We start from the raw sequence: 24,242 nt of genomic DNA, 5'->3' as shown, positions 1-24,242 counted from the left end.
CTAGACTTGATTAGTCCTTTGGACAGAAATGGATATTCAAGAATTAAATGACACTATACTCTTGATTGTGTTACGAATATCTCTCCCTAGGGCAGTTCGTTGTAGGGGAGGTTTAGTGGTCTCTTGGAGTCAGCTACGTCTGTATATTAAAGATAACAGGCTGTAAGCCTAATTCGTGTGTGCGAATTATTTAATTAAATTAATCCCGAGGGGATGTGGTTGAGGCCGGCAGATGTTTGCTCGGCTGCGTTAACTAAAGCTCTGTCTCCTGGAGCCGGCCAGGTTCGGATAATGGCTGTCCTTAAGGCGGCCCTGTGGTCCGAGGCCTTAAGGCAGAAATTTACGACGGCCGGGTTAATCCTTGCACCATAAAAACCGACCCGGGGTCGCGTGGGGAGTTGACGTTAAAGAAGGTTTGAGACATGACTATAATTACCAGTGTGAAGAATCAGAGAATGGCAAATTGAAGGCTCCCCACGGAACGAACATGTTCGCCCCGGGCTGCGAGCAGATCAGAACTGTTAGGCGGGGGGGGGGGGGACAGTTCCGCCGCGCGCCAAGCCACGAGTCAAGAAAGAGATTACCGTTACTCGGTTTAATATGTGATAACTTACTCACTAAATGTACATGACCCTTGTGTGATTAATTATTCAGGTGATAATTTCATTTCTAAACATTGACTAAAGTTTTAAATGCTAACATTGAAACTTTATTATTTGAAAAAATGAGTCAAAGGAAAGACTTGCAATTAAATGTTTAAAAAAACCTGGTTGTGTTTGCACTTTATCTTACACTTAATTAAAGCCCATGGGCTGTGATGAAACTTAAGGGCGTTGTTAATTACTGTGCCCTGAGGGGGCTTGCACTTGTGTGCTACGACACACTTTTCGAATTACGTGTTGATTAAATGGGATTGTTTTACGAGTGCGTTCAACTATTAATGGATGGTTGTTCGCGCTAGGTGGAGTTCTGTGGCAAAATTGTAACACTGGGAGTACTTGCGTCACAGCTCCGCGCTTGACCTGGGTTGGGTTTGCTAGGGGTGCGTTCCACCAGCGGGAGCCAATACTGGCGGGCTGAGACTGGGCTCGGGTGGCCTCCGGCGGTACGACGTAAATATGAGTTAATGGTGCTAGATGCGATTCTGCCATCTGGACGAAATCATGATAGAGTGACCTCTGTGCAAACACATAATTTGGGCAACATAATGGTAATGGATAGGATACCAAATCGGTTGCCTAATCATTAGGGATTTGCCGTATCATATTGTGCACTAGGAATATGGTTAGGATACAATTGTACTATATTCAACCTCTGTACTCTTATTTTTTGTCTTCGAATACCAGCCATAATGTTGTTTACAATAATATATTTTATTAATAGTAAGAAACAATATAAATTCAGTGAATCTGCCATGCAAATGAAGCGCAAAAATGCATTGCAAATCACTCTCATTAATCTTTTTTATATAATTGATTTTACCTTTTTATTCCTTCATCATTGTATCCTATCCGAATTTCACGAAAACGTAGTCTCGGGCAAAAGCATTTATAAAATCAGATTGGTACTTAAATACAAACAAATGAATTTTTTCTGCGAATAAAAAAATATCATTTTTGAACGGTTTTGTTATTAATTAAACTATGTCCTGACAGTTTAGTGTGTCTATTTATTTAATAAAATTGTTTGGAATTAATTACATAATTTCCTTTTAATGATAAGACATCAGCAATACCCTGAAATTGCGCTACCATTTTGCTAGTAATCTCATGTCTCATATTCTATGGCTTATGATTCAGCGGCAAAGTGTTCAGTGGTTAGAATGACTTACAGATTTGCTACTTAATTAATTAATTAATATGATAAATAAACCGACACACAACGCACTTCAACTTACTGTAGCTATTATAAAACCACATATTTTACAAGCGCCACACCTTATTAAGGTAGGAGTGTTTTATTATTTGGCCCTAGAGAATTTTACTTTCCTTTTTTAACGTAATTAAAACCCACTTTGTTAAATGTTTGTTAAATTAAGCTTATATCTAGAATATTACGCATTATTTATGTAGTTTACATAATCTAACCAACCTTTCGCTTTTTTTTCTCACCCGAAGCCGCAAATTTGCAGAATTACCACAATACCTCGTTGCATTAAAGTCATGTTCAAAAGTTTTGCATGGAGGCCTTAGGCGGCTTCATTAATTACAAGAAACAACACGCAACTAACTAGCCAACGCTTAAAAAAAAACGGTTGGTACGGAGGTTTGATATGGAAAAGCAGATAGGTGCCTGTTATTTTGATTTTGAAAAGTACCTCATAAGAGAATGAAGGTTGAGGCTGTCAAGGGATAGGAGGGTGGTGGAGTTGATTGGTGATTTCCGTAATAACAGTACAAGAGGGTACATGGTGATGAGATATTTGAGTAGGGAAGGCCATTAAAGGATACATGAGACTTTGTGGATGACTTTATGGTATATGGTCATGCAGAGGAGGGAGTGTTGCAGGAGGATTTGAATAGACTGGAAGAGTGGGTGGAAAGGAATGACATGATAAATGTGGGCGATACATAGGTGGTTCAATTTACTATGCAAAGGAAAGTGGATAAGAGGGTCTACTGCTGGAGGGAAGAAGTGATAGGTGAATCTGAAAGCTATAAATATCTAGGGGTAGTGCTGCAAGGAAACCTTGGTGGAGGGAACAGGTAGAGAATATAGTTAAGAAGAGCAGGCAGGCTCTGGGTATGGTGGGACAGGTGCTTAAAGGGAGAAGCAGCATTTTAAAGGATAAGGCTTATAGCTAGGCTTGCCATAACTTCTCCGAGCCAAACCGGGACAGCGGATTGACCGAGGGGTGGGGGGGGGGGGGGGGGGGGGGTGGGGAACAGCCCCTGGGAAAAATTATGTTAAAAATTAAACCTTGAAATTCCCATAAAGATAAACACATTTTTCGGACAACTTTTTTTGTATTATGATTTACATTAAAATTATTTACATTATAATTAGTATTAATATGTTAATACAACAAAAAAAGTTATTTCACCATTCCAAACAGTTCATACAATTGGCTTGAATGTAATTCTTTTAACATGTACTTTTTACTTTTAATTAGTTCATAAAAGTCTGAGCAATAGGGATGAAAATTTAATTTGCATGTCACAAAAAAATCCCTGTCGTCTCCCCAAAGCGTTGTTCATTAATGAAATTTTTTATTCCTACAATTGCCAATGTACCTGGCAAACAAAACATACCTATATTCTAAAACCCTGCCAAGATTTGGAAAGTTGACCCCTTAAACAGAGAAGTGATTAAAGAGCTGTGTATATTGGCTGGTAACCTGTTTTCATTTTTTTATACGTTTTTTGGCTGTAATTACCGCTGACCGGGACACGGACAAAACCGGCTTGGACACCGGGACAACAGCTTCAAACCGGGACTGTCCCGGTCAAACCGGGACGTATGGCAAGCCTACTTATAGCACCATGGTATGCCCAACGATGGAATATGCTGCAGCAATATGGGATCCATATACAGCAGTTTTTGAGAGGTAACTTGAGAAGGAGCAGTGAAGAGAAGGTGGAGGAGAATTGTTAGCAGTTAAAAGGGAGAGTATTTCAATAGCTCAAAAGAGCTGATGAATGAAATGGGGTGGGAGAGCCTAAAAGGACAGAAGGCAGCTGGAGAGGCTAGTTAGAGTGTATCAAGTATTGAGCGGGGTGGGAGGTTGGGGAGAGCTGGGGCGAGTTGCAAGGGTAAATCCTAGTAGGATGAGTGAACCGGAGGAAATTTTTTAAGTAGAGAACGGGAACGGTAGTGAGAAAGATAGGGATATTGAATATGTTGGATAAGAAGTGTGTATTGGCAAGGAGTTGGTCCAATACAGGAGAAGAGTGAGAGATAGGAAGAGTGAATGCTTGCCACTAGGCTTGTGCTGAATTGCAGCAGTCTTCAAATTACACACAAAAAAAAATTGAGCATGAAAGTCACAAGATATCACCAACCCAATAACTTGAAAATGTAAAGTGGTAGAAATAAAATTTCTTCCCTGAGCTGCTTTTGATAATTCATGTTTATCATGAAAAATAAAGTGTCAATAATTGATTTATAAGTATTATTTTCTTTCACTATACCAAAGTTAAACTAGTGAAAGCATGATTTATATAATAAAAACATTGTGGCCTAAGACTGTAGTCTGCATTAAGAACTCCACCTTCCTGGGCACACATACGGTGTGTAGAGCTTGAGAAGAAACCATGCAGTTATAAAACTTTTCTAGATATCTGAGTGGTGTCTGTTTACAAAAATCATTTTAAGTATAGACTGAGGCCGGATGGGTAGTTTTGTTTCCATATTTTGTTTTCAAATTGTTTTTTTAAGAGAGTGTAAAGGGCTCACACATGTTTTTTCATAACAATTTTTAGACCTGAAACACCCAGTAAAGATTCTTAAAAGCACCCAAGTGCCTTACATTACACCTTTGTCTACATTTCCGCCATATAATGTTATTGTTTCTGCTCAAATTTTAATTGTCTAATGCACTTATCAACAAGGAAATCAAAACAATTTAACCATAATTTATATAACCACTTAACCACTGTCTGTTAATATTTTTTCTACTAAACAACAATGTACTAATAAAATACAATTAATGAAAATCACTCAACTAGGCCTTCACATCAATATATATATTTTTAGTGAAAACAAACATTGACAGCATAGTACCCAAATTCTTGTGTAACTAACTAGTAATGTATCATAAATACTATGTATGGTACTCAAATCTACTTTTAGGATATAAACCAATTTATGAATTTAAAAAAGTATCATTTTAATATTGCTGATGTGATCTGTAGTTCATTGTAAATTAATTTTTTTTAATACTGCAGCAAAATTAACACATTAAGAAAATTTATGCACTGATTTATGTTTACTAAAATATTAAGGGGGTCCCTCCTAATAGTAATGTCCAAGCACACTTATGTGCAGTAATACCCTGAACTTATGCGATAGGTGGGACCGAGCGATAACCATGTAAGTTGAATTCACGTAAGTTGGGGTAAAATGTTACGTATAAATACATGCGTACAAATGTTTAGTTGGGACCCAAAACTAAAGAAAACAATAATTCAGAAAACAAATGTGTAATAAAATCTTATATAATAAAACAAATTATATTATTATGAATTGCAAGAATGTTAACGGACGTTACTTTAAAGGAGAAAGCTTCATAAAACCTAATAGTCATCTGAGGATCAAAGATTTTTTTCTTCTCATGCAAAATTTTCTCGAAGCTTGCTAACAATAGTGTGGACGGAGTGGAGAATCAAGTCATGAGACATTAAAACAAAAGACAAACAAATTGACGAAAAGATTTAAATATTGCATAACTCCGGATTCCTGTAAGACAGTTTACCATAAGTAGAGGTATTACTTTAGTGAATTCAAATCAAGTTTAAGAAAGAGGAGAAAAATATATGGTTCTGCCATTATAATAAATTGTAACATTTGATTATTGTGATACATCTTATTTATTTAGTAATTAATATTTATGTTCAGATTAAAACTTATTATGTTACCAAATTTCAGTACCTTTTTCTGCACTCTTTGCATGTATCCATTGCTAGTTATAGTTATTAAGAGAGTTCTATTTTCAGGCAATACGAGAAATCATACTATCAAATAAATTTTATGTTATTAGAACAAAAAGAACAAAGTTAACTGGAAAACTGGCCGGAGAATTATACGTTGAACACAAAAATAAGTTCTTTTATAACCGCTTGATAACTTTCATGTGCAGGTAAGAAAACTTGAGTAACTTTCCTAATGTTGTTCAGGATCATACACAAGTTGAAAATAATAGCAGCAATTCTAAATTTGTAAATATATATTTTAACTAGGCATGGTAAGATTAAATAAAAATATGTATGTGGTTCGTGCCTGAACAGTATCAGCATAAACTGTACGAGGCTTTCACATAGTGAGAGAGACTACTGAATGTTTTACATGCCCCTTGGAGCCAAGATGACAGCATCAGCTGAAATTTACTTGCGTAGAGACCAAAATATTCTTTTCCAAAACTGTTGTGAAGCACATATTAAAAAATTATATGCCACATACTTGACTTTTTTTTTACATCATGACAGGTCTTGTATTCATTTGAGTTTTATAGCTATGCTCAAATGTAGCATGCATATTTCAAAATTGTGGTGGGATTTTATCAGCACACAATGGCCACTTACACAACAGATGCTGTGCATAAAAATTAATAATCACTAATTTGTGCAGATGCTCCCTGGAAACTAAATTTAATATGCTGATTACATGTTTAACCAAAAGCTTGTCTCTGAAATATCATGCTTTGGTTTCATTTTTTTTTTGTCTGTCCAGTGGCCCAATAGACGTCCACGTCTTGGCACACCACAACGCAATCCAGTTGTGGCGAGATCTAATGGGGCCGACAAAGTCGTACCAGGCGCGGTTCACGTCTCCTGATACCATACGTGGAAAACATGGTTTATCAGACACAAGAAATGCAGTACACGGTTCAGGCAAGTGATCGATTATGATAAGCCTGATCATTAATTTCAGGAAATCCAAACATAATGTTAGCATTTGTGAATGGCACAATCTTGAACAAACAACACAGTGTAAGAAAATTTGAATTTATATTTATTATTGAGTAGTCACTTTGCTACTGATGCTGTTTTCACACTTAACACTAGGAAAGGTTTCAGTAAACAATTAATGTGCATAGAGATTGCAGGCTTTCGCGGGCATTGTCTGAAGTAGCTTGGCTTCTGGCTTGTAGCCGCGTATTCGCCTTGGACACGGCTACAACCCAGAAGCCAAGCTACTTTAATTGGTGTGCATGTCTGATTTTTAACTCTTTATTCCAAGCATTCACAAATGTAGAATAATATTAATTTCTGTGTGTATTTATTTGTGAGTTATCGTGGTGCATATAGCAGGATGTAGAGATTAAATTGGGTGGGGCCAGGGTGTTTGAAAGCAGGGACGTATGTAACCAGAGGGGGCAGACGGTACTTGTGCCACGGATCCTGCATTTGGGGGGGGAGGGGGCCTTGTAATTTTTACAATAGATATTTACTTGAATATTGTAGTGTTAGAACAAAAAAAAATGTTGGAGGGCAGATGAACTGAATTATTTGTATTGAAAGATACATACATGTATATTGTCAAATATTTAAAATTGTATTTTTCGCGTACTATCCAACTTGGGATGTATTAAAATTCAAATGCCTCCAAGAAAATGTATTTATTTACTATCTAAGTTGAATCACAAATATATTTCAAACGGTGTTGTGAAATTAATATGTGGTGGCGATATGAGGTGTTGTCAGGAAAGGTTTGGTTGGTTTGAAAATAAAAGGGGGTGCCAAAGATCAAAGATGAGTTCTTACCCCGGGTGAAAACTAGGTAGTCTAGTTACGTCACTGCTTGAAAGGTCTGATTGCTTGCCTCCCACCAAGATGATTCATGTTCAGTCCTTGGTGAGATCAAACCCCTTAGTTTTTGCAAGAGTTGAACATGGCACATTTTGCAATTAGAAATGGGTTTTCTCGAGTACTACTGTTTCCCACATTGTGTGATCAATACCATGCATAACAGTGTTTGGAATGATATTCTTTTACCATTGATCCCAATTCTTAAAGGTTCAGTATCCAAATGAAAGTATGACTTAAAATTTCAAACATTCTTCAAATTTACAAGAAAATCTCATTGTATAGTGGGTCAGGCATCCTATATAATTGTCCTAAAGTATTATTTTACCATTACACAGTTCACAGGAAGCTTAAGTTTAAAACCATCTCATCACTGATCAAAATGTTTCTGTGATAATATTTTTACTTAGTTCTTAAATATTAATGAACTAAGGCTTAAAATCTTGTCATTATAGTGGTTGTTAGAGATGAAGGGTGATACAGCATTGATGGAATGGAATGAGCAGGTGAAATGATAGTACCCCAAATCAAATCATTCGTCAAAATGTCCACCATATTTACCATTTGCAAACATCAATGTTTAACTCCACTGCATTGAGAATCAAACTCTGATTACATTAGTGAGAGTCGTGTGATCTGACCACTAAACCACTGTGGCACCAGCTTCAAAAATTTTTTAACAACAAAAAAATTATTTAGAAGTACTGTGATTCATAGTATTACTAAATTTGAATGTGTATTACTTTTTAATTCCAGATTCACCCGAGTCTGCTGAAAAGGAAGCATTGATACTGTTTCCAGAGTTCAGTATAAGGCAGTGGTACAAAGATGAAGAGAAATATTTTATAAATGGAAAAGTGGTGTTCAACAAGGAAAACTTTGTGCATAGAGCAGCATAGATTGAAAATGTGATAACCATTCTTAACAAAAGTACTTGTAATGAACGCTGGAGGTTACTGGTGGCAGTGATGAATACTGAACATTATAGTATTTGCCGAACAGATAACTTATTTTGCAGTGGTTACACCAGTGTGTAACAGCAATGATGTGCTCTATTTGTAGACTTAGTGTACAGCTGGACCACACTGTGAACTGTTGAAGACTGAGCTGAACTCTGGCTTGCTTGCCGTTGCCTGCTAGCCAAGGCTTCGTCAGCTCTAGCTCAGCGTACTTCTCTACCTGCGGGTGTAATAATGATGCCAAATAATTTAACCTTAGTAAAATAAAATAGTAGTATGTTGAAAACTATATATTCAGCCAGCCAAAACTATGGAGTGCATATTTAACACGACTCTTCTGTTTAAAATATTTACAGACACATATTTATACAACATGTACTCAGGGCCAGCAGCTAATGTTAGTGTACAAATTTTAAAACCCCACAATTAAATATATATGTCTCTCTCTTAATGGCTGTAAATGTTTCAGTGGCCGTAAACATGACCTGCAAGTTACATAACTCATAAGTAGAGACAAGATTTTGTGGTTTTAGTTTTAGGTAAATTTTGATTTTAAAATAGGAGATCTCTGTGTTATTGTTTTCGTTCACAGTTTTTATTCATAAAAAGAGTGCATTATTCAACAAAAATGAAACTAAAATATTTCATAATACATATTTCACCGAAATAGTCTCTTTTTGACCAACACATGATGCACTTCTGCAATAAAATAATTAGTAATAAGCATGTCTAGAACAAAATTATTAAGAAATATTTTAAAAAAATAGGCTAATTGTGTGTTTGAAAAATGTGTGCCAACTTCGTGTTATGTGCTACTAAGAGATCAAACAATGTATTATTAATATTTTCCAAGCCATTTAATTTAGTTCATACATTTCAGTAAAAAATTCATGCTAAAAATTTACATTGAATGAATTTACCATAGTAAAAGATACAATTTTTGTATTTTGAGTTGTGTCAAATTGCTGATTGATTTCATGGTTTTCGTTATATTTTGGTATTAAGTGGTGTGTTTATCTTGCATATATTGTTTTAAATTGATTTGTAAGGTTATTTCAGTTTTATCACAATTCACCATATACTAATCTTGCCCCTACTTATAAGGTTTCCAATGAATTTTTTTAATCCTAGACTTGTAATTTTGTCCTATTCTAGGGGCTACCTCTTGCATTAACAAAAAAAAACCTCGAAACTCAACTGTGCCTCCCTTGTGCCTGAGCCCTGGATTTTGCCCCCCTTTCTCTCCCCTCCACCCCATACTCATTCTTGCTTGACAGCCCTGCGAATTACAGCTACATCTGTTTTTCTATTATGCACCTGCAAAATTATAATATAACCTGAAACACTGTTTTCATTGTTAATAGTTTGTGCGAGATCAAATTTAAAACCAGAATTTGCAGCTACAATATCACATAACCCCTAAAACCTGTAATTTTCCCTATGCCTTGAAAACCATGCAATGAAAGAAACAATTGGAATGTTGTGACTGGCTGTGTGAAAGAAGTAAGATGGAAAATCCTAGCTCACACCGACAACTGCATTGTATCAGTCGCCATGCAACATTTCTTTCACCTACTTAATAATTATGTATTGCCTCTGTCAGGTGAACAATTTAGTGTCTACATAAGGTTTTGTAGGAAGGTTTTACTAGTTTGCTTGTATTCATTCGTGATGCCTTGGACTAGGTTTTTTTCCCTTTAAAAAAAAGGGTAGATTTGAAGAAATCAACCATTACCATGGTTAAAATTCCGGAAATATTTTTCATAGTTTTTCGCTTCATGGTCTAGAATTCAAAATCAAAACCATTGTCAACTCAAAAGTTTGTACACAGAGGTGATCTTATGGGAGGGGTGAGGTGATCCTCCCCCCCCCCCCCCCCCCCACCCTTATCACCGAAAACTGGAGCAATAACAAAAAAATAAAATAATCTGCTCCAAGTTGCACCTCACACCTGGCCTGAAGTAGGTTCAATCTTTTTTTTTTTTAATATAATTTTTTTTACCCCCAACTTCAAATATATAGACCAGCCTTTGGAAGCACTTTAGAACCATAATTTATAATAGAAGTTTTTGACTTATTTTGTTGTGATGAACCTGCAGCCCAAGTTTGTCAGTAAAATTCGGACTCATTCTGTATATAGCTAAACATAACTTTTTTTTTTTTTTAATACTGTGCATATTTCAAAAAATGAGTGTTCATTACTACTGAAGAGAACTTGTAGAAACCAAATTTATCAGTTGTATATTTGAAAAGAATATTCACAATCTGGGATTACCAATTAATGATTTATATTTTGGCTTAACATTTTGTGGGCAACAAGGTCATTAGAGACGGATAAAGTCGATAAAACAGTTCAAGGAAACTGGGAAAGGAACCTCCCAGCATTTGCCTGGGGTGATATCAGGATGGCCAAACCAGGATTCAAACTCTGCTCCCCTGGGATGCTATTAAAGTGTATTTCCACTGCACCATATACTTTAATGTTACCAATGAATTTTAGTCAAAAGTGGCAGCTGAGATTGTAACATTCTGGTAGCCATTCCCATCAGATGTCTAGGTATTAATTAATATTCTGCCTGCACTTGGTTGAAATTTTCTGACTGACTTTGTAAGAATGAATAAAATAAATGCTCAACACTTTCATTAAAAAAATCAGTTTTTTTCAAACTACTATTATTATTTGAAAAAATACAAAACCATCACGCACGAAGTGATAGGTTTATCTGTCACAAATACACAGCATAAAGCTTAAGCTAGTTGAAAATTTATTTTTTAGTTATTTACTTAATAAATTAAAATATTAAAATTTAATATGATCTATCATTTTATCTTAGTACGAATATCACATACAGCAAAAACTGCTGTTTAATGGCACATTCCCATCATGAGGCACGGTCCTCTTACTCCCCAACTTTGACAAAAACTTTCGGTCGAGAAAACACTTTGCTGGCTTCTTCCAACTTTGTTAGCTTTTGCTCAAGTTCAATTTTCCTCTGGCGCGTTCGTAGCGTATCCGTTCGCACCGGCATCATGTTCAGTTCCTGCACCATGCGGGCGTAATCTGCAAAAACAAAATGTGTAATGTAGTCATATGCTTCATGAAACTTCATGTTTATTGCTTTCAAGTAGGAATGTGCAGATTATTTGAAAACTGGCTCCGATTCAAACCACTGATCAGAAATTCACCAGTTCCGATTATGATCTGTTGCTGCAATAATAACAGAATTGGCAAATTAAAACTGATTTTTCTCAGTGACAAGAGTCTAACATGTTAAAAAATATGACAGGAAGTTCAACATATGAAATAGGACCGAAGGGAAAGTGAGCATTTATTACCCTAACATGCAGTGCACAAGAGATTACAACAGCAAGATTTACATAAAAGACATGTGTGTTATGGGAAATACATCAGAACGAATCTGTAAATTTCATGACTTTTGCACTATTCTGATTCAATTAAAATTACAACACTTGAATACATTCCAAACCATCAGGCACATCCCTACTGCCAAGTCACTTTTTATTATTATTATTATTGTTGTTGTTAAGATTTATATTGTGGGGAGAACTGGGTTCGTAAGGGATAGTCCAATTAAGTTTTATTACAGTTTTATTGATTACTAATATTTATATTAATAATAAATAATTGTACTTTAAAATGTCCGATCACAAATCACTGGCACTTAAATTAAAAAATAATGTTTATCCTCAAGTCACTCAGTGTCTGTCGAGTTCCGCGGTTCGCACTCCTCACTGGAGCTAGGCTCAACAGTGGTTCACCCCTTACCTTGCACCTATCCACACACAGTCTCACGCCACTCAGTCACTGCACTCTCACGATCCAGTCGAACTCCATATCGCGCCACTCTCAGGGCGGGGGTCTCTCACCCTCTTCGCAGATGTATTACTTCCCTTCGCTCGGAACTCCCACAGAGGCTGGCATCGCTGCTTAAGTAGTGTGTGGCGTCCTTCTCGAACCGACGAGAGCAGCTGTGATGAGTCACGTCATACCGGGCCGACCCGACGCATAGAGAACAGCGTCACTCGCTCATGCCACTTAATGCGGCGACCCGCGGAATTCCCAAGGCCTCTCAGCGATTGATAATGGCGCCGAGGCAGGCAACGCGCGGAAGGGGGAGAGGGGTAGCGAAGACCCTTGTAATCCGGCCAGGCATTTGTGGCATGCCTTACATCAATGGACAGCACATGATGTCAGTGGCAGTGGAGGGCAACCAGCCAACTCCAAACCTGGAGCGTGTCGCAGTGCTGTGAGTCCAGTGTCTACTAAGTAAGTACTCCATGTTTCTTAACAGCTGAACCTGTGGGCGGTCCGTGCTCATATCCTAATGTGAATGACGTCACACTTTCGCACAGAAAACTGCACTGTCTATAACTGCGATGTCCGATGTCCGAATCTGCTGATTGATAAAGTAAATATAGGGTGCCAAAATAACTGTTGGTTTTTGTTTTCATGCTTTGTAAATGAGTACGCATGCTAAGTTTTGAATATTCAGTTAACTTGTGAAAGTTGTGGGAGTTCAATAATATATATTTTTTTATTCTGTAAGGCAAAAGTACAATTTAATAAATGAATTCATCTGTTCGGCCTTTGAAAAACACAGATCACAAATGGACAGCACTGATATTTTGTTCTTAGGTTCCTACCACACCGTCCTTTATTTTCTGTTTATCCTTTTTAAAACAGGAAAAATGGAAACAGTAAATATCTCGAGTGTTCTTCTATGCTACCAAATGACACAGATTGGGACTAAATGTTCAAGTTGATCACTTGATGTAAGCTTTTGGACATACGCCATTGCTAAGCCCATGTATGTCTGTAGAAGAAAACTATAAAAAAACACAAATGACAAAAACACAAATTAAGCAAAAAAATTGCTGTTGTCAGGATATAAACGCCACACAATACTCCACAACAGGAATATGGTCAACAAACAAAGAAAACAAAGAAAAATTGACTAACAGACGAAAAAAAACCCACAAATGATGACAGCACTAAAATACCGAACCCAAAAAATTCAGCACAACAGTTGAAAGGAGACAAAAACACTGCAAAATGATAAGACGAAACAAACATAATAGTTTTCGAAAAACAGAAGAGAACGAAAAAAAAATTAATTAATTTGTGTTTTTGTCATTTGTGTTTTTTTGTAGTTTTCTTCTACAGACATACATACATGTGCTTAGCAATGCCGTATGTCCAAAAGCTTACATCAAGTCATGCACTCCCATTGCACAAATCTTTCAAAGATAATTTCATGTTGATCAATGTGTTCCGGACCATCGCCCACACCGCCCACAATGTCGAAGGGTCATGTGGGCTGATTGGTGATCAGTCCGTCGGACACTGCAATAATTGTAGACGGCCTTTATAGGTACAAAAAAAAATCACCCAACTCCTGCTGAACTTGACTGGAGCACGCTCACCTCTGTTGATCATGGCTAGCGTCTGCTTGCGCTCCTCCTCTGGGAGCAGGACGTGGCCCGGGGGGCAGCTCGGGTCGGGCGTGTTGGCGAGCTCCTCTTCGATGGCTTTCTGCCACTGCTGCTGGCGCTCTCGCAGGTACCTGCAGCAACCACCACCACCGCCCATCCTCACACTTCCAGCCTCCAACCTCCAACCTCCTGCTGATCCATGATCAGAAACTGACGTTCTAGGATGTAGGCAGGGGCGTAGGAACCAGGGGGGACAGGGGGGACGTGTCCCCCTGAACTTTTTGGGTGGAGGGGACTGTCCCCCCAAATTTCTAGGCCGTGATATTTTTATTTTATAACATTATTCTGCCCAACTTTATTTGTAATTTCTTCACTCAAATTTTATCTTAAGGAAACAATAATAATTTTAACATCGATGTATCCAATGGTTGGATACAAAAACTGCTTAAAAAGCGCTATTTTGCACTTTTAAAATTAAAATTTTCCGGTGGAGGAACCCCAGACCCCCCCCCGTCTTAGTAAGAGGGGAATGGGTTTACATGACATCAAAATCATTATTTGTCCCCCACAACTTTATGAACACAGCTACGCCAATGGCTGTAGGCTTTGTCAACACACACACACAGTATGTACGTATTTCTGAAATACATAAACAAATTGGAAATTCAACAGGTTTACAAACGTATACAGTAGTAGAAACATTTATTTATGTATTCCGTAAAGCCTTTAAATTTTGTAGGTAGGTACCATAAGGCTAGGGAACACTTCATTTGCATTTATGAATCAGTGTTTTATTTACTTCTTACATATATGAAAACAAACTAAAAATCAAAGTGACACATTGAGAAATGAAATATACATATGCAACAAAATAATAGCTACTTAAAAATTAGTCTCAAAGTTTTCTTACGTTTAGTTTATACTATTTTTACAATTGTTATTTTTTTATTGTATTTATACATAAAATAATTATGTAGAATTAAATTTATACAATATACCTAAGACATAAGCATCAGCCACCGTAAAACATTACTTTATTTCATTGATATTGTATAAATATTGGTTCTTAAATAAAATACTTCTCTGTCTGTTAAATGTTTTCATATTTTTAATAGCATTGTTTCTTGTGGCAGTGTATTAGAGAAAACATACTGGTGTGATGGAATCTTTTTTCATGTAACATGGTTGTGCGTTAAATTATTCTTGATTTGTACTAAGTATGTGGTTAGATTTTTATACATTTTTCTGTGTTCCTACGTAATAAAATTACACTATTACACTCCTTTTTTTTTAGATTTTATAATTTATTTTCCACTGTGGTTTCTTGAAAGTTTTTAAGGTCTTAAATATATATATATATATATATATATATATATATATATATATATATATATATATATATATATTCAGGGGCGTAGCCAGGGGGGGGTTTTAGGGGTTCAAACCCCCCCCCCCCCCCCTAGCACCAAATCTTTAATTAATTTCTTATTCATCACTCCAATAAATTTCATATTAAATTAATAAAAAAAATTTACCATTACAATATTTAAATTTAAGTACCAAAAACTGCTAAAATAGCACTATTTTACACCTTACAATCCAAATTTTCCCGGGGGTGGACCCCCGGACCCCCCGCTTTAATACATTGGGTGGGGGGTGGGGGGTGAGGCAATGCTTCTTAACACCCCCCATACACAAATCCTGGCTACGCCACTGTATATATTCATTTATTGGCTACCACTGGAACAGGCTGATCTAATAAAGTAAAAATAAATAAATTAATAAATAAATAAAATAGCTTGCAATGAAAGAAGAATAGTGCATTTATAATAGTGTAAAAATTTCTCATGATTAATGTTTCCAAATAAGTCAGTATACCCAAAAATATGTAATTATGAAGCATACTAAAATAAAATTATTGCAGGGCTTTCAAAAATGGTCAATCAAAATCCTTATGTTTCAAACATACTTTAATAACACTTTGCATATACTGCAGCATGCATATTTGAAAAAATTTAATATTTTATTTCACTAAAATGGGTGATTTAATTAAGATGGTTTTTGATGTGTAAACATCTTAGCTCTTATATAAGGCGTTGGGTAGGCGTAGTTTTGTGAAAATGGAACAGAAATCGATGAATGGAAATGTGGTACAAAGATGCGAGGCAGGCCCGTGTGTAGCAACATAAACCTGTATATAGTCAATTTTGTAAAAATTAGCGTTCATAACAAATGTATTGGTGTACCAAATGAAACTTAATGATATAGAAAATACCATGGAATATATTTGGTAAAGTAAAATAGTCACAGCAAAAAGTATTCCCAAGTTTTAAAATAAGTTAGCAAAATGGCATTAAACTAAAATTGTCCTGATAGCTTAGTGGTAGATCACAAGCTTGTTAACATGAAGGGATGGGTTGAAATCTCGCCACTAGGAATTTTTTTTTTTTACTTTTTTTTAAATAACATAATTTAATAATATAAAATAATAAGGTTGAATCAGCTCAATATGGTTAAGATTTGTTTGTAGGAAGTATTTAGACAGATTTCAGTCATTTAAGCAAAAACAAATTTACAAACAAATACTTAGTTTAATATGTGTTTTAAAATGTTGCAAGTTAATATTTTGGTAATGCCATAGATATATAAGTTCTTGTGTGTGTGGAAAATAAAGTATTAACTGTTTAATGAATTAACTGTTTAAAAAAGTGAGCAGTATTTTAATGAAATTCCTTGTTGAAAATCAAGTCCAAAGCCAGGGTCTATTGGACTGCAACTTTCAGTTTGATTAATACCTGCAAGATAGCACCATGTTCACAATACCTTAGAGAACCAACACAATGTTAAATCTCTTTGACGCCATGTTCGTCCCAATAAAAATTTTCTGGCTAATAAATGACAGGTATTTTTAAAGTCGCTATTATATTTTCTTATGACCATTCAAGTTAACAAAATTAATTCCAGGATAGTTTAACTATCATAACATTTACTTTGGCACACCAATACACTTAGTACTTCCCTGGTGTTCGTGAAACATGCACGGGTGCATTTTGCCACATGTGGGTCCTCCATCTTCACTTTGGCTCAGGGCTATAGCAGTTTCTGCATGCATGCAAACTGAACTTTCAACCTGTCAAATTTCTGTTGTATAATGCGTGCTTATTTCATTGAATTTCTGGTGCATACAAAAAATTACCCTCAATATAGCTAAAGAAGTACAACATCAAAAACACATGTCTACGAGGAAATATCACATGTTCAGCTCTGAAGTATTTACATGAGATGCGTTCAGTACTCTTTTAGTTCAGCTACCCTTGATAAATCAGTAGTACTATCTTGTTAAACAGAATTATAGATTATAGTTTCGAAAAGAGGAAAAAATTTGTACAGTTTTTTTTCTTAAATTGAATATAAATCATATTATATCACGCTTTGCATTATTTTTAAGAATTCTACATTAAATTTGGTTTCTGAGTTTTGTATTATAAGTTTATTTGGAACATGAGAACACATGAATTGCTCGTACTCACGTTAGAAGTTTTCATATCACTGGCGATTATGAAAGACTCGCACACGTTTTAAAAATATGTCAAGTTAAATTAATTTCAAAACATTGTAATACTCATAATTTGTTAATTGTTCTTTACATCAGTACCTTACAACCAAGCAACATTTTCGTCACACCTATCAAACCAACCTTGGCACTACTCCTTTCCGGTAAGAAGCAGGTGGTTTCGAAGAGTCTTTTGGAGTTGACAAGCTTTTCTGTTTGGCACTGCTCTTTCTACTGTTCACAGTAACACCACGATGATCCTTAAAAAAAAATAGTTTCATGGTCTACATAACTTAATTATTGGACCAAGCAATTGCTCAACACTGGACAACAATCACTATGCACTGCTTTTTAAATGCTTCAACAAACTTTAAAAATTTAGCAGGATGTAAAGGAATATAAATTGAAGTCTCATAACATTTCTCTTTAAAGAGTTTTGCATTTTTACATCATTATCTACCTGATAATCATAGCCTTTCAACACTAATGAATTTAAACACAATACGGGCACTAGAAACACGTGATAGCCGGTACAGCAGGGAAGATGAAGACTAGAAGAGAGTGCAAATGGTAATTTTTTTACCGGAAGAAGAAAGACCATACAAAAGAAGTACTACAACACAGTAGCTGATTATTAACCTACTTAAACCATAGTTTAACTTAATGACAATCTTAAAAGGAAGATATGTGACAGAATAAAATTTGAACTCACCTGTATATTTTCCTTGCAATCATCTTTGATAATTTCCTGAATGTTGATCTGATCAACGGGATCGGTGGGGTTCTGATCGGTGGGAAAATCTTGAGAATTTACACAAACGCCCACAGAACTGTGATCTTTATCAGTCTGAATAGCAGAGTCTACGCGGGTAGGCTTTTCTAGAGCTAGCCTCTCCTTTGTCAACGTGCAGAACGATGAATAAACTACCACCCCTTCCTTGTAAATCTCTTCTACACTGTGCGTATCCAGTGTCTGGCTTGAGCCATCCTTGTAAGTTGTGGCACGGGTCAGAGAGACTGCTTCATGATCTCTTTCCTTTCCAGCAACCAAGTTCTTGCAGCTGGCACACTTGACCAAGCTACCACCCTGACGGTTAGTTCTGAACGGCTCCAGCTTACGACTTAAAATTATATTCTCGATTTGAGGCACACATTTTGCAGCTGGACTTTTGGCACGATTGACGGGCAAGGTACCCGCACTTCTTCTACACGTTGCCTTCACATCAAGCTGTTTTTTTGCAACATTTGGACCGACTGAGGTTGCTGGTCTATCATTTCTATTCGTTGAGGTTCGAGCCGTCTGATCTCTGCCTCTAGGCTGTGAGCTCTGTAATTATTAAAATGATTAAAAATACATTACTTCCAAAGTGAGTCTTCATGATTACAGGGTGAACAACCCGGAGGTTGGCTTGAAACCACAGTCATCACAGCTAGGAGATAGGGATGACATGGCTAGGACAGACAAGGCAAAATGATTCTGCAGTGTTCTGCCATAGCCTTCCGCAGCATGGAAGTGAAAAGACAACACCTAGTCCTCAAAGGGGGAAGGAAACTTTCCACAAGTGAAAAATCTAACCAGGCTGGGAATTGAACCTGGGACTTTGGCTCACCAGCCAGGATCTCTTAACACTGAGCCACAAAGGTTGCATGTGTAAGTTTTTCATACATACTTACATAATTAGTAGATATGCAATGATGGGCAATATGAAAGAAATGTAGTTGATGATGTGACACACCTCTCGTAAAGACGTCATGTTTTCTGTAATGGTACCTCACGAAAGTGCACACAGAATTCTGTTAGCTTTGAACTACTGTTCAAACACAAATAAAGATTAAATGTAATGGACTGTGATGACGTATGTAGAGATGACAAAATGATTTAGTACTGAGTCAGCACACCAACACAAAGACACTATTACCCTATTTTACAACTAAATAAAAAACCAAATAACAAGCCAATCCTTTAAGTTAAATAGTCTGATAAAACTGAAATTTACTCAATAGTATTTCTATTAAAAAAAAACATGAATTACAAAATTTGAGTGAATTTAGTTTTGAAAGAAAATTACATTATTTAGATAAGCTAACAAAATATTTACTCAACCCAATTTTCACCATATTGAAAAGTGATCTGGCTTTGCTGGAAAAGTTGACTCCGGGCTAAAATATCAAATAAAATTTTTTTTTAAATTCTTAGAGATTTAAAATTGATGATTATCAAAAATTATGATTATATTAGCATGGATAGTCATAGGTAGTGTATGAAATTCAGCTTCAAAAAGGTCCTCTAAGATGTGCACTGCAAACACGGATACAGACTAAAGGCAAATGATGCACAATTACGTAAGAAGTGCAAAAATGGTCCGATTCTGGAGCAAATAAGTCTCGTTTAGAAATGACACAAAAGGGAAACAGGAAGGTATTAATTGATGAAGGAGAGGCGTGGTGGCGACGATATCACCTTCCAGAAGTCTCTAGAAGACGAAGCGGTTTACGTTGCGGAACATCTGTCAATACTCCCCAAACTCCCTAATATCTGCTCTGATAACAGCAGAAACTTAGATTAGTGAATACATTCTAAAGAATAGGAAGTTAATGCAATTGGAGTGCTTTATAGGGATGACATGATGTGAAACGAATGTTCTAGGAATCATGAATTAGAAAAAGTATTTGTTGTACGGTAAGCAGTGAAAGACAAAATAACATCAAGAAAATAAATACAAATAATAGTGTGAGTTTTGGAGCAATAGTCGTGGTCAAGGTAAGAGTAGGAGTGAAGTAATAAGTGGCATGGAATATCTCTATAAAGTGAATAAATACACAATAAGTATTTAGTAGGTTGTAAGAAATTTACTGCCTATGTGTGGTAATGAGTGTAGTGGTCACAAGAGAAGAGCAAAGCCATGTTTATTTATATTAAATTAATATAATGGTAAAGAGAGAATTTGTGTTTGTGATTTTAGATATTTAATGTTTGGAATATAGAATGAATTAAATGGAGAAATGGAAAAATTTTTTGGTGTAAATTTAATAGATAAAGAGAAATATTGACAGTAAACAATTGCCATAAATCCTAAAAAGGTAAGTGATTTATTATGGCTTTTAAATGTTTGTGATTTGTAGTTGTTTATTGCACATTTTGTTTGCTGTGTAACGTGAGAGGTGTATCGTATGTGTTTCACTTGTGATGTCAGGTGACATTTTTTCTTTGGTTAGGCGAACCATATTAGGTAATGTAAAAATGGCCATTTTCCTATGGGTTACTTTAGCAATTGTTGAAGTGATAAAAATAAAAACAAAGTGAAAATATTGATGAAGGTACATCAGCTAATAAAAAAAAAAATATGTACGTTTACATGCCGATATGGTAGCTATATTGATGAAGTCATCAAAAAGCAGTCCTGAAGTAATTACAACCTGTATGTTCTTACCGTACAAGTGTCGGAATGGGTGAAGATTCACATGCTTCTTTTGCACAAGATGTTGAGAAAATTAGACTACGGAACATATTTACGGTATCATGTTCTATAGGCCTAATAGAATAGGTAGGGCTGAAGTATACTTTATTGTTTGTTTGTTTGTTTATCGTCTTTATTGGTGGCGAAGTTAAGGCCTTCTCTTACACTTAACCACTTTTCTGCAATTACATCAAAGATTTGAATATTAAAAACTAAGCATGACATAGACTAAATATTAAGAGAACAAATTAAAATTTTAACTTAATGTTCAAATATTAACTATTACAAAAGATTCAACCATAACTAATTATAAAGTAATTAAAAACTAAGCATAGACATACATAAAAAGGAAAGTAATTAAACATACAGCAAAAAGTATCAAAACCGAAAAAAAAAAAAAAGAAAAAAAACATTAGGTGCTACTACATTAAAACCAGTCACTCGCACATTCACACACAGAATCAAGCAGTAGGGTAGCAGTGAAGTGGTCATGGTAAGCAGTTGTTACAAAGATGTTTTTTCAGCCTGTACTTAAAGGATGCTAGATTTTTTGTTTGCCTTGTCGCTTGGTCTAATTTATTCCAGAGCCTGCTACTCACGGTTGCAAAAGATCCCGACAGACATTTGGATGAGTGCACTGGGATAGATACTATACCCGAGATGTTTAAATCATAGTAAAAAAATAAAAAAATTATCTCTTCTGTATCATGTTCTACACTTGAATAAGGAGAGCTGAAGTAAAAAAAAAAATACCCAAAAGTTAGTTCAGTAAATAAACGTAATATGTGCATAACAAGTATGTGAATGCTCCTTGCTCAGAACACCCATATTCCCCTGCTTTTCCCGTAAGAATGTAGGGGTGGTAATGATGTCAGCACCGCTATGTTTTTGATGTCATCAATATTGTTATTATATCAGGATCTAGACTACTCCCCACTTAAACACTCATAAGTACAAAGGGTTTCATTAATTCTAACCTAAAATAATACATTTAGTGTACACATATGCAAAAGAAACAATGTCTGGTACCTTTGGTGCTGTGTGTTTGAGGGAAAAAAAGGGGGAGGGGGCTAATCATAATTTCTGCCCCAGGCGAACAAAAGCACAGATTCGTCCCTGTTCATATTAATTGTAACCTTCTGCAGCACTCTGTGCCAACCTTCTTAAACTGTTTCTCATTATGTTATATTTCTATCAGCTAAACTAGTATAACAAACCTATATACCTTTGATCTAGGCTTACTGGACTGGCATCGCACATTGTTTGATCTCTCAGTCGGAATCCCAGCAAGTTTATTTGAATGAAAATTCTGCATGTCTCGCAGGTGTTTCATATTTTCTTGTATGAAGTTTCTTCTGAAAACTGGCTCTGCAAAAAATTATTAGAGGTTATGTTAACATTAAAGCAAAAGTTAAAACAATCTTAGAATATTTCATACGAAGTAATAAATCAATATATTACGTGTGCCGTAAAGAATTTCCTTTATCGTAGTCATTACAAATAATTATTTTCCGAAATTTTCTTGCGATAAGTTGACACAAACGAGGCTTTGCATAAATAAAACGTTCACTTGCAGTCATAATTCGTACTTATTAGCATTTCAAAATAGTTGGTATTATTGTTTCATTAGTTGTCTTCAAATCAAACTTTATTTGGCACAACCAAGAAAAATACAGATTACCTCCTTCCCTAAAAATAATGTCAACAATAAACATTTGGGTACAAGGTAGCCAAACATCAGGTTAAAATTAATAAAAAACATTTTAATTTGGTTTACACTCAAGTAGAACCTTAAAAAATAATGGATTATTTTAGAATCGATTCATGCTGTACTATTTGAATTTTTATATGTTATAACTAAAACAATGGAAAATTTTCTATTATAACCACAGATTAGCGTCTACGATTGATTTAGAGTTATTGGGTTGGCCACAGTTAAACCGCTATTTTGTTTGATTTGTCGCATTTGTACGAGAGATTTTGTGTTAGAAATAATTAATTAGTAATATATGAAATGAATGTTTGTTAAAACTTCATGTAATTTTCAAGTGTTTTGTGTTCCAAGTTTTCATTTTTTTTCTCATATGGGAGATAATAAGGTAATTTTTTTCCAAGACTGTATTTGCTTCTCTACTATGATAAAGTGAACCCACGTGTTCTTTGAAAATGGGAAGTCAAAAGCAATTGGTTGCTTTATCTGAGTTATATCTCTAAGGGCCGGTTTCACCAAGCAGGTTTAATTTTGTTACAAAACGAGATTTACAAAACTAGATGAAGAATAATCGTAAGTTTAATTCCGACGTGTGTTTCACCATCGTTACATAAGTTTAAATTAATCGAGATTTCCAAAACTCGATTTATAAATGCCTTCCACATAAAAACACCCATTACCTAGCGATTATACCCTAATATCTGTCGGAGATACCCGAATATGTATTTTTTTCCCTCTTGTAGATGCAGCTTTTGTTCGAGCGTAATTTATGGTGGCCGCATCAACCTAAAAAAAAACTTGTTTTTATTTTTTTGAAAAATTAGTAATACCGTGGAAATTGTCATATCGCATTTAAACATGATTGGCAATGGTGCAGTTTCAGCTGCAATTAAAGAAAAGCGACAAAGAAGTCGAAATATTTCGCCACATGAGAAGACAGTTTTATTAGATCAGGTAACGGAACACTTCTCTGTGATTGAAAATCGTCGTACAGATGCTGTCACACAAAGCAGAAGGCGAAAGAATGGGAGATTATTGCGGCCGAATTCAATTCGATTTGCAATCAATACCACCGAATGCCAGACCAGCTGAAATCGTCGTGGGAGAAACTGACGAGAAAGATACATGCCGACAACCGAATTGAAACGTTATGCACAGGTAAGGTATTTTATGGCATTCATGCTGATTGTTTTGGTTGCAGTGGCCTTTTTTTTTCTTCGTCCGAATCTTCTTCTTCAAATATAACATTGTAAGCTACTCGAGCCATTTGTTTACATATGTTAAGCGAGATTAGCTGCGCAAACTGGAAGAACTTGGCCAGTTAATATAAAATCTCGCTTTACTCTGGAAAATCGAGATTACGCATGTGGTGAAACGCACAATCGACTAAACGAGTTTATATTGAAACTAATCGAGATTAATTTGCTTAAACTACGTTGGTGAAACCGGCCCTAAGTGGTTATTCCAATAAACGAATGATGTTCATGTTTTATGATATTTGGGAGAAGATGAACTAATAATATTTAACAAACAACCTACTGTTTTATTTTAAAACTCTTAATTTCCACATAACATGGTGATGAATATGATTGCGTGCTTGATACTCGTGTCTGAGCAGGTGACCCCCAAAGAACCTAGGACCCA

General features: G+C 35.7%; 2 protein-coding genes across 2 annotated transcripts; one reads left to right on the top strand and one right to left on the bottom strand.

Annotated features, from left to right (window-relative positions):
• The first annotated feature begins 1,778 nt into the window (after nucleotides 1–1,778).
• LOC134542812 (nucleoside diphosphate kinase 6-like) lies at nucleotides 1,779–8,711 on the top strand. The gene is made up of 4 exons (XM_063387356.1): nucleotides 1,779–1,946; nucleotides 5,655–5,797; nucleotides 6,388–6,548; nucleotides 8,220–8,711. The coding sequence occupies exons 1-4, from the start codon at nucleotides 1,860–1,862 to the stop codon at nucleotides 8,360–8,362; spliced, it is 534 nt and encodes a 177-aa protein (XP_063243426.1). The 5' UTR covers nucleotides 1,779–1,859; the 3' UTR covers nucleotides 8,363–8,711.
• A 2,453-nt stretch (nucleotides 8,712–11,164) lies between these two features.
• LOC134542811 (uncharacterized) lies at nucleotides 11,165–22,774 on the bottom strand. Its single transcript, XM_063387355.1, has 6 exons — nucleotides 22,349–22,774; nucleotides 22,113–22,255; nucleotides 18,142–18,756; nucleotides 17,574–17,689; nucleotides 13,868–14,007; nucleotides 11,165–11,483 (listed from the first exon to the last, which is right to left on the bottom strand). The coding sequence occupies exons 1-6, from the start codon at nucleotides 22,380–22,382 to the stop codon at nucleotides 11,323–11,325; spliced, it is 1,209 nt and encodes a 402-aa protein (XP_063243425.1). The 5' UTR covers nucleotides 22,383–22,774; the 3' UTR covers nucleotides 11,165–11,322.
• Nucleotides 22,775–24,242: the final 1,468 nt, after the last annotated feature.

The sequence above is a fragment of the Bacillus rossius genome, assembly GCF_032445375.1.
Source record: "Bacillus rossius redtenbacheri isolate Brsri chromosome 9 unlocalized genomic scaffold, Brsri_v3 Brsri_v3_scf9_2, whole genome shotgun sequence".
In the NCBI taxonomy this organism is placed as follows: Eukaryota; Metazoa; Arthropoda; class Insecta; order Phasmatodea; family Bacillidae; genus Bacillus; species Bacillus rossius.
Note: the sequence above shows the minus strand (reverse complement) of the source record. Positions and strands in the feature narration are given on the sequence as shown.